General features: G+C 35.7%; 1 protein-coding gene across 1 annotated transcript in view; it reads left to right on the plus strand.

Annotated features, from left to right (window-relative positions):
- Positions 1 to 12,117, plus strand: part of THSD7A (thrombospondin type 1 domain containing 7A) — a 353,632-nt gene that overhangs the window by 273,595 nt on the left and 67,920 nt on the right. Inside the window, exons 8-9 of the mRNA XM_031679614.2 lie at positions 555 to 789; positions 5,075 to 5,190. Coding sequence (XP_031535474.1) covers positions 555 to 789; positions 5,075 to 5,190 — 351 coding nt within the window. The remainder of the gene's footprint in view (positions 1 to 554; positions 790 to 5,074; positions 5,191 to 12,117) is intronic.

Here is a 12,117-nt window from a genome sequence, read left to right on the forward strand (position 1 = left end):
AATGATGGTCTATCTCAGTCAGTCACATCCTAGATTTGAAGAAATACAGTTTTATCATTACTACGTGGCTTCCCCAATAATGCTATAGAAGATCAGAAAGCATCAATTCATTTAAAAACCCCTGTTTCTAATCACCCCAAGTCCTAATTCACTGAAATAAACAGCATTTTGAAACCTGTAATTAAGACTTTCATTTTGAGGGATAATATTTTAAAACACACTGGATTCTCCCCATCCATACAGTCTCAATGCCCACGTTACCCCAGGTTAGCAGTTACGTAGGCTTTATTTGTATCTCATTTTCAGCTTCTCTGGAGAATAATGTTCTCTTAGTCCCCTAAAACAAATACTATGTCTAGCACTTAGTTTAAGTTTTAAGCCAGAGCATGCCAAGTGAAGTAAGATTAATACTCGATCTGCCTTCCTAGCAGTGTGCTGGTCACCTGTGCTAATAAGTGGCAGGTCTCATTGTTATTGTTAATTCCAAGGAACAGAGAATGGTAAGAATTCTGTTGGCACCATATCTAATCTGTTAATATTGTCCGTTCTTACAGGTGGAGCTCCCTGTCCAAATAGCAGTGCTTTGCAAGAGGTGCGCAGCTGTAACGAGCATCCCTGTACTGTGTACCACTGGCAGACTGGTCCCTGGGGCCAGTGCATCGAGGACACCTCGGTATCATCCTTCAACACCACCACAACTTGGAATGGGGAAGCCTCTTGCTCTGTTGGCATGCAGACAAGAAAAGTCATCTGTGTGCGGGTCAATGTGGGCCAAGTGGGACCCAAAAAGTAAGGGCTTTAGAAAGATAGCAGTAAATCCTGGGGCCAGCCATGCAGGGGATTGGCTCAGGCTTCACTTGCTTCATGAAATTTAGCATTTTGATGCTTGTCCGACCTGGCCTCAAGAGTAAGACCTCTTTGTTTTGAATGCAGCTATTGATAAAGTTATAGCAGCTTGAGAGTCTTGTACCTGGGACCCATAAATTCTGTAGAAGTCTTTCTATGTGGTACCTACTTTCAGTTTCATAGTAGCACTTTCTGCTTTTATTAAGCTAGTGAGGCAAGGAAACAGGTGCTTGCTGTAGACCTGGCTGATCAATAGTGACAGTGTACGAAGTCTTAGCCATGGAGGTCATCCGTGACCTCCTGTGTACCCAGAGGCTGCAGAGGCTGCCCATCTAGTTTAATTGGGAAGTAGCCTACTGTGATCTCGCTTTCATTTCCCCCAGAAAGTACTATATCAAAAGTACTATCTCCCAAAAGAGAGCCTTGGGATGGGATGAGCGTTATGATGAGCAGAAAAACCATCAGTTTCTCAGTGTGGTTATAAAGAGAGTAACAACAAGGCAAACAGTTTGCTAGAGAGGAGAACAAAGACCTAGAGAATTGGTGTATTATATGTGCCTTGGGAGAAGTATAAACAAAAACATGTCACAGCATACCTGGGCTAATCATTCCTTAGAGAAAATTAATAAATCAATTCTAAAAATGTATTTCTTTAAGGGGGAAAAAGCTATCTTTTGAGATTTAGACAGCATATATCTTTCAGAAGTCAAATCATCTTAGCCATGTGAAACAGGGAAAGAAAAACCTGTCAGTTATGCATTGGCATAAAAATGGCCTCCTAATTTCCAGATACCTGGCCAAGTGCTTAGGTGTTACGTGAGATCTTAAGTATTATGTGTGATGTTAGGTATACTACTTAACAGATCCTGGCTTCAGTTTTCAAAGTTTTTTGAAGGGATTTAATGGGGCGTTGTGGGGAGTTGTAATGTAAACCCTCAAGAAATCTTAGAAACTATTATTTTCTCTTAAAAATTGCAGATACTTCTTAGTGTTTCAGGGAAATGGTCAGAATGTACCTGATATATGACAAAATCCAGGGGATAAATAAGAATCCCATTTTGAGTTATTTTTACTAATTAATGTCCAGGGTTGCAGACGTTAGTGATGTTTTGGCCCATACTTTATTTATGCAGTTTGAAATTAGGAAACGTATCAGAAAATATATGCCCAAAAGACTTAAATAAATTGAGGAACTATTCCACATGCTCAACAGGTAGCCCCAAACCAGTATTTTAAGAGAAATAATGCTAAAGATGGGATGAATCTAACAAAGGAAATTCATTTGCGGTGTATTAAAATTCAGTAGCAGTAACAGCAGAAGCGGAAGTCCCAAGTGCTGGAGGGCTGTGTTGTGGGTCTTGCCGGGACAAGCACCAGGTAGACATATTCACTGCAGAGGGTTGTAACCTGACCGACTTGTCACGGCACAGAACGGCGGGTTACTGTGCTGAGCTTCCACCAGTAAGCTCACTCTGTTCCTGTTTTGCAGTTATTTACCTTCCAGATGTGCTGATGGTATTTCCCTCAGTTAGGTAAACTACAAAATACTTCGCTGAGCAACGGATGTACACGTGCAGAAGCCTGTGTGTGGAAAAGCCTGGTGGATTAATGTCATTAAATCATTCAATAGAAAGGGTATCGTGAAGCCCCATGTTGGGCCACTACAATAATCCATTAAAAATGTGCTTCACTCTTGCAGCCTTTATTCAGTGACCTGGATACAAGTATAGATTTGTTAAATGAAATGGATCTCCTTTGCCATTAAAGTTCTAAAAAATTAAGCAAATAGTGTAAATTCAAAAGAAAATGTTACTGCCCTTATGAGTAAACGCTAGGTTAAATTCAGTGACTGCTTTTCAGTACTTGGTATTTGAAACAAAAATGCAAATAGAAACCTTGTTTTAAACTCCTCTTAATAAAACAGATTACTGGCAATGGTAAAATCAATGTTATTGATCCTGTGTATCCTCTGAGTAACAAACTTCAACTCCTATCACATCTGTTTAATTTGACCTTGAATAAGATCTGGGGCAAAATCGATTCCTTGATTTAAACCACAAACACTAAATACAAACAGTACAAAGGAGAAGAGAAGCATGTTGATGGAACCAATTGCCTCACCAAAGGAAGTCTGAATTCATTTTATTGGATGTAATCTAGGCTGTATAATTTATCTTTGTGTGTTCATTTAACAGCTTTGTTGTTAGTAATTTTGTTCTCCACAGTTAGCCAAGTATCTTGCTGAGGAAATTTCTAAACTGAAACGGAATTTTGGAGGTTGTCAGTGATAACATTGTAAATTTCATTGGTTTATTCAGGGCTAAAATTTGAAGAGTATGTAATTGAGTAAAGCTCTCCATTGTTAAAGTTATAAAATCACCTCACTGAGAAGGAGTGCTTCTAATAATAATTACTGATCAATAATTCCATAGTTTCAGAAGAATTAACATGATTATGTGTGGGGTCTTGCCATATAATGTTTCCTGGTTAAGAATGTAGGTTAAATTATAGTTCTAGTGATTTATAATCTCATTTGTAACAATACATTAACTACTGTGATTCACATCTGAATTTCTTTGTCGTCCAGGACTTTGAGTAAGCCTAGCAATTAGGAAAAGCCAAACTTACACTTAGCATAAACCAGGGAGATTATTTCTTTTGAAATGTTGAATCTCATATATTTTTTAAACCCACTTTTAAATAAACCCTAGTGTTATAGAATGAGAGAGAAAGGCACGTATCTATATAGTTGAATAGAATGTAATACTTACGGATGAGATAGGACATGCAGATAAAAAATTATAAGATATATCAAAAATGAAGTGTCAGCAAAGTGCTATAAAGGAACTATGGGAAGGAGATTAATGATGTTGATTTTTTTCACTCATAGTTCAGTTCTGAAAACCTGATTAACTTGTTAAAATACAATTTAACTTGACCTACAAAAAATCTGTCTTCTCCTGTGGGGAGTAGTTTAAATCCCATTTTTCACTAATTTGCCAAGTTATTCCAGCAACAGTTACACTGGTTGCTAGGTTTATTTCTTCACTGCCTCTTAGCTTACTTGTCACAGATTCATAGGACCTCAAAAGAGAATTTCTTAGGAATCAGAGCATTAAGTACTTTTCATTACATGAATTATGTTACTATATTTTGTTGTCCTAATATACATCTTCTTCTAGTGTTAATGCTCACGGCCAACACTTGAGCAATAACAATAATAGAATCAGATTGTAAACATGCAGAAAAGAATTATGAAATTTAAAAAAGGAAACAGTGTATTTAAAACTCATACATCAGCTTCCTAAAATTATCTTTTAGGAAATGAAAACTTTATATAGTGTAAGAAACTTCATTGTTTTGTCGTCATCTTTCTCTTGTGTTCCTAATAAATAGAATATTTTTGCTGTATTTTTTAAAACAATAACTTAATTTTACTACAGTTTATGTCAAGGAACACAGTGTTTTGTTTTCCTTTAATTTAGTTGTTGACTATTTTTGTTTCGTTTATATTCACCCTTTTTCCAAAAAATATTGTGACTTACAAAAATATTTAAAATATTTAAAATCCAGTCATTTGAAAGTAGGAACAAAATGGAAGAAAAAATAAGAATAGAGACAGTGAATGAAACCAGAAATAAAGCAAAAATTCTTTTTCATAACTGTCTATACCCTTTTATTATTTTATTACTTATTTATTATGAAATACATAGCTATAAATACAGTATTGGTTATTGAGCACATTTATAGAATATACTCCATTATAAATTTATTTTATGCTAAATATGTTTTGTAAAAGTAAAGTACAGATTAACCCGGAAAATTATAATCAGCAATAAAACTTTAGTTATGCAAACATGTAAAACTGGGTGCTTAAATTGGTAACTTAAACTTCCATAAATTTCTTATAAAGCTTGTTGGAATATTTACATTTATTAATAGGAGAAATTATTGTAAGTAAACTAGGTATAATTATTATATTTTCTTCTCCATAGCACGAGTAGTATTAAATTTACATATCCTGCCTTGAGAAGCTTTATCAAAGTCCAGTTTGGAAGAGTTACTTTAGTTGTATAGTTTTTGTCAAAAGCAGAAAGGATCCTGGAAGTTAAATAAATCAGATTCATGACTGTTCAGCAATTTTAGCAATGAAAATGCTAAGGATATTAAATTACCTGGTTTTCTGAATTCCAGTGGAGGTCTAGTAATTTCCCTTTGCTTTTCCTAGGTGTCCTGAAAGCCTTCGACCTGAAACAGTGAGGCCCTGTCTGCTTCCTTGTAGGAAGGACTGTGTTGTGACCCCTTATAGTGACTGGACATCATGCCCTTCCTCATGCAGAAAAGGTATGATCTGCAGAGTTCTGAAGGCAGTTCACCTAGGAAACCTCTCACCAGGACCTCCACGTGTCTCTGGCTGAGCAGTGTTTTTGATTCTTACATGGCACTGGCTGTGTAATCCTGGTTTGGCACAAATGCCATAAAGTTTTGATTTCCTTCTAGAAAATAATACAGCTTTTAGAGAACCAGACAAGTGAGTTTTATGCCAAAACTGACTTAAAGAACTTTATGATATAAATCAAATAACTTTATGATACAGATCAAAATGAAGGGATTCTAGATGTTATTATATTAATGTTTCCTTTAACGTTAATTCTCGAGGAATGTACAGTGTCCTGATGTGTTTCAAAAAGAACATTCAGTGATCTTATTCGTACTCATGGTTTTCAACCTTCTTAGTGGCAAGAAACAACCATGGGACTAGATGCATACAGATTCAATTATGTGATCCAAAGGATGAGGACAAAGGAAAGAGAAAAATGGCCAAAACATACCTCTGCTAATATTTAATATGCCATGTAGCGTTTACAGGATGAGAATTTGTTGCCCATTTGATTTGGTTCTGATTTTATTACTCACAGACAGAGACCCTTTAATATCATGGCAGATACTTTGATAATTCTTTACCCTCCAGGATAGGGTCCTTTCTCACTGGTGTTGAGAAAGACGTCAGTGTCCTCCAGGTGATAAATGCAGTCACTGAGCACATTTTCTCTCAATGTCACAGATGACACTGTCTCCTGTTTTTTATTTTACTCTCCCCACAAATAAAGACAGTTTTTCTAAAGTTCCTTTTATGCTTTTATTTATGCTTCTTGACTCTTATTAGAGAAATTCAATTAGAAATTAACTTCTAGTTTAACAACTGTTCTTAACTGCCAGAATTGTTTTAAGCCCTGAAGGTATATGAAATTATAAACTTAATGGTGGATTGTTTTTTACAGTGTGATTATTTTATATAGTTGAAACATGAGTTTCTTTTTAATGCTTTTTCTATTCTAAGTACCCTTGAAATACCAAATAAATTAAATCACAAAGTGAGCAAGAACAGAAAATTTTTATTTCAAAAGTCTTCTAAGGCATTTTAAAAACTTTTGGGACAAAAAGAGTTAGTATTAACTTTTAAAAATATGTTAACAGCCTTAATCTTATTGATGAACAGTGTCATTGTCTGATATTTTTATCCAGATTTTCTTCTTTTATCCTCTTATTTTCTTGAAAACTAAATAACATATGATATCCTTCAGTTTGGTCATAATCAGAAATAGAATTGTACTTTCTCATAGGTTAATATTTCTGTGATAATTGTTGGTTATTCATCACTACAATGGAAAAGGTTATTTATTATATGGAATTTATATACTTGAAAATTTTATTTTGAATGGTTTTATACTTGATGTTTTGCATTGGTATGAAATGAACCATTTACTAATAATTCCAATAATTCCATATGCAGTAACATTTATGACATGATTAATGATCTAACACAAATTTAATATTCATAAGTAAAATTTTTGAAAGTAGGAAAAAACTGCCTTTTTTTTCTATATTGGGCATTTCCTTATATTGAGTAAAGTATTTTGAAATAATAATTCTCTTGGTCTAAAGTATTTCAAAGAAATAAAATTAAAAAATAAACCAGAAAAGATTCCATTAAATTGATTCTAGGATAGTCATTCCTCAAAATGAGGAATCAGGTAAAATTTTCTCATTTCATTAGACCTTCATTTGAAACGAATTTGGAATATTGAAATGTGTCCAGGAATTAGGAACCAGTTAAGTAGCCTATGAATTTGTTATCTCATTATACATTATATGGCTAGAAAGGGAAGAAAAGTAGGTATAGCTTACTCATTTAAAAGAACTGTAATTGAAAATCAAATAACATGATTTTTAACTTGATCTCTGATGATGATTTTTTACAGTACCAAGAAAGTGACCATTTGTAAAATAAAAAATATTTTATATGACAAACTGTGGTAACATATAAGACACTTTAAAATTTTTTTAACAAATGAGGAAACAAATAGATCACGAGTACTCTGCATGTGTTAATTAAATTAATATTTATCTGTATTGTATGCATACTTATTGAATTTCTAATTTATTGATTACTGTGTTTAACTAGCATTGATGGCTCTGTAAAGAACTTCAAAGAAGCTTTTGATCACATTTAAAATATAGAACTCTTCTACATAAGGCAGATAATGTAAGACTTAACATGATTCAATAAGTAGAAAGCAGGAAGTTCTAGGGAAGAGATGGGGAAAACTCATTGTGGAAGCAAGTACTAGGGAAAATCTTGTTGAAAAGATGGCAGAAGAGACCTTTTTGAAAGAGAGAATGCATAAAAGAATCCCAAGTGAGGATCAGAGGCATCAGGAAAAGTCTTAGTGACCATGAAAAAGGTGTGTTGTTTGGAATAAAGTGAGATCCAGCTCCCTGGAGCTTGGAGTGTCTGGAGGAAAGTCAAGGTGTGACGTTGGGAAGAGAATGGAGGCAGATTGTGGAAGATCAGATTAGACTTACTCATATGTAGCAGAACACAGTCTTTAGTTTTTGAACATAGAAATGAGTAGTGAGTTTCATCATATAATGGAATGAGTTGACTCTGAGTAAACAAATCTGGTTTGGACACCAACCTTGGCCACATCAGCAGCCAAGTGACCTTAAGCAAGATGCTTAATCTCTCCAGGCCTTGCTTGTAACATCTATGAGCTGTTCTGTGGCAAAAAATGAGGTGACAAATGGTAAAGTGCTCTATACTTTGTGAACCATTGTCCAACTGATACATTATTTGTTGTCTATAGTGAGTATAATTTCTTTTAGAAAAGGCACTGCACACTGCACATGGTCAGTATCTGATAAATGTTATAACTTGGTGTGTTGAAAACAGTCTCTCTTAGGAGTTTAATATGTGTCAGTGGGAAAAATGTTTAGATCGTGATGAAGGAAAACTTACTAATACTAATTTCTGATTTATATTATTGAGGATTCTCTAGTACGTTTACTGATCATTGTTTTAAAAGGCTTCACTGTGTCATTCATTAAACATCATGTTTATTGTTTTAAGTAGTCATTCACTTTTTCACTCTACAGAGATTCTTCAGGTAACTGCACTGTGCCAGGCACAATTTTAAATATAAAGGATATAGCAGTAAACAAGGAAACCAATTTTCCTGCTCTCAGGAGGCTTACATTCTGGTGGTATGAGACAGGAAAGGCATTTAATAATTGTTCTGTCTTGATGCTCATGAAGAATCAAGTGAAGGATGCAGGGTGGGTTAGAAAAAAGATGTGACATCATTCTGATGGTGCAAAAGTAGGCGAGTTAGTAATACGTGATAGATTTTGTAATAGGCAACATGGAGTGCCCATTTAGTCATGTTTTAAAAGAGATTCTCAACACAGTTGCCAGTGTTTCTCCAGCCATGGTCAGCTGCCTGAGTGAAGGAAAGGTGTAGGAAAATAATTAGCATTGATTAAGATCAGGGCTTTTCCAGAAGAGATTAAGAAAGAGTGAGAGGGACAGAGTCAAGTGTGTTTTCAAGGGAGTACTTACAATAATAACAGAGTAGACACTCTAAGGTGGGTTGGGATGGAAGTGAGGTCCTGAAAGGGATGATGTAGTGAAAAAAGTGACTGGGAAAGTAGATTGGCAATCTTGACTGAGTCTGAAGAATTTAAGTAAGATGAACTTTCACCTTTAGTAAAGTAGGAGGACTGGAAGGGGAGGAGGAGTGACCAGAAATTAAGGTATTTAAAGATGAGAGTATTCAGATATTGAAGATGTTATCATCAGGGGATGAACTGAAGAGCTAGTAATTGATGCAAAGTACAGGAAAAGGTCATTGGAAATGAGGAGGTACAATAAGTAATTCAGAGTCCAGTGCCTTGGGTACAATAACCATGTAGATGCCAAAACCACCTAAGTGCTTGTAGGAGTAAGAAGAGAAAGGATTGTAGTGAGGGACATTCTAAAGTCATTAATTAATGAAATGTTAGTAGATGACTGCTACAAAGTGGATAGCTGATTTAAAAAAAAAAAAAGTTGATGACAGCAGCTTCAGAGGAGTCAAAGGTTTCTAAAAGTAAAGGGAGGGGGAAAGACCCGGAAAGGCTAGGTAGAGCCAGCCTCCACTGGCAAGGAATGTGAAGGAAACATTTTCTAAGAAGAGACTGAAGATGAGAGACAAAGTGTTCCACTGGGTACAGTGGTGGAAATATTAGAGGATGGAAAAGAATGAGAAATTGAATTAGGTTATGCACAGTATATATGCTGTGGTCCAGGTGATGATGGAAGACATGCAGAGGGAGTCGGGGATGCTAATTTCTTGTGGTGAGTGACAGGCAATGTGAGATATATAATGGGTTTAGTTGGGATGTTCTCTTGGCGGAAGGTAAATTAAAATGCATGGTGACACTAGATACTAGTCTCCTCTGGAGCTCCTGGGTAGTAGTGACCAAGGAGTGCAAGAATGCCAGCTCAGACTCTGCTGTCCTGTGAGCAAGAGGTTCTGAGAGGCGAGGCTGTGTTTCGTCAAGCTCAGGTCATCTCACCAGAAGCAGATTAGTCCTGCCTGTTCTATTTGGCAGTTCTATGTTGAGTCTCCTAGAACTAAAGGCTTTCAGGAATCCTAAACCTAGTCACTCAGACTTAAAAAGAATAACCTTAATTGTGTATTGAGAAAATAAAGACTAGGGGGTGATAGAGGAGGTTGCTATTGGACAACAGTGCTAAGATGCTTTGTGCACTGGGAGAAGCCTTTTCTGTTTTCCCTGTAGACTGCTGTAACTGAGAAAAAGGATACAGCAGTGTTATAGAAAACTAGCCTTTTGTTTTAGGGAAAATAAAGCAGTGACATGTGGTTAGTTTTTCATTGTTTGGTATGAAATGGGAATAAGCCAAGCGTCATTGAAATTACACTGACTGCCGTACACAATTCAAAAATGCTGAAAAGTTGCATGTTCAGGGATAGATAGCAGCAACAGAAAATTACTTTCAGGAATGGGGTGGTTCTTTTGAATTCAATTCTGTACATAAAATCTGCATTTTGTAAGAGTTTTAAACTTATGAAAATAAAGCTATCCTCCTTTTTAAAATCACCTTAAATAGGTAAAATTATGGTATAGTATTGCAGTAAATGGAACGGAGTAGCCTAGGATTCCAGGAAGAACAGAAGGAGTAATTTGAAATGTTATTCTTCTTTCTCTCAAGATAGGTCTTGACAAATCAGTGCTGATAAAGATCAGTATTGAGTCAAGAGTAGTTTAATCCTCAAACCAGTATACTTATTAACTTCTCCAAATTTTCATAAATTTCTACACAGGGCTTACTAAGGATGGAAAACATTTATGCATATAAATTATTTGTAACTCTAGTCTTTTAAAAAATCAATACTTTTGATCAGATAATACATTTGACTTCTCAAATTCTGTTTGCTCCTTTTTTTTTTCTTACTGCACTTACTGACTTGAAGGCTAAAGGGATTTTGCAGAGGCATCTGTTCTACCTGGCTGCCTTCAAGTAGTACCATGCTAGAATTACCCCCAAAGATCTGAAAACTGCCTTTGCATTTTGCTTCTTGCACGAAACTGTTTCCTTTCAATTTCCTAGCATCTTCACTGCTCCGTCTGCCATCCACCCCACTTCCAGCTTACCCAGTCTTAGTTTTACCTGCCCTTTGGAATTTCCATCAAGGAATTTTCCAGCGAAATGTATCTTTTCATATATATTTTTTTTAAGTGGCGTTACTGGGGATTGAACCCAGGACCTTTTGCTTGCTAAGCATGCTTTCTACCACTGAGCTATACCCTCACCCCAGTAAAGTTTATCTTGAATGTCTTAAGATACCTGAAAAATGCTATAACTGAGTGAGAGATTACGTACCCTCTGAATCTCGGTGGCCCATAAGAACATAATTGTTTTCTAAATATATATTCCCTTTCTTCCCTACCTAACCTAGATAGTATAAACTTTGAAGTATAAACACTACAGAAATATTCCTTTATTTTTCCCACACCCATTATTTCCAATGAATGAAATGATACCTTATTTTTTCTTAATACTAAAGAACTGACTTAGTATCCTTGTGCATAATACTATAAGGAAATGAATAAAAAGAAATAAAAGATGCTAAGTAATAATCCAGCTGAGAAGAAGTGAAATAAATGTGTTTGCTCATTCAGCAAACACTTATTAAGACTTTACTATGTGTGATCATTGCTCTAGGTGCTAAAACACAAAGATAAATGGAAACTATATGTGTATCCCCACCACATGCAATAAATTGGGTGTAAACACATCCAGGAAACTATGAAGGTTGTAAAATTCCCAGTTCACCAATTCAAGTTATTAGTGAGGCACCGTCCTTTTCTTTCTTTCTTTTTTTTTTTTTTTTTTTTTTAACATGTGTTGTCCTCTCCCTTTATCTGCACTCTGATCTGAGGGCTCTGTAACCTACCTGAGCTCTCCAGGGCTGTTTCTTTGAGTGTGCAAGCTAATTTTTCACCTGAGATCTGAGAAGAAATGAACCTCCCTGTAGATAGAAGCCTGGATGTCATAACACTTCCTGTGTAATCCCATTAAACTTCTGCTCTAGGTGTTATGGCTTCGGAATGTTCCACTTTAATCAGGTCACCATCTCTATCCTGTGGGCTGCACGATGTTAACGTATTTGAACTTTTTTATAAGAATAAGTGGACTGCCATTGTGGAATCAATATGGACGTGAAGAGAGTTATCATAGTGTTATATATCAAGTGCAGACTTGTGAAGATTGTGATGAGAAGGCACTAGAGTGTTGCCGAGTTTTATATCAAGTAACTTCTGGCTTTCAAGTCAATGAGCAAAGTAGAACTGAAACACTAACATTTGATTGCTGCCTCCTAATTCTGAACAGCCCTGCGTATATACCAGGTGATGTCTAGATAG

This window comes from Vicugna pacos, chromosome 7 (assembly GCF_048564905.1).
Source record: "Vicugna pacos chromosome 7, VicPac4, whole genome shotgun sequence".
Lineage (NCBI taxonomy): Eukaryota > Metazoa > Chordata > Mammalia > Artiodactyla > Camelidae > Vicugna > Vicugna pacos.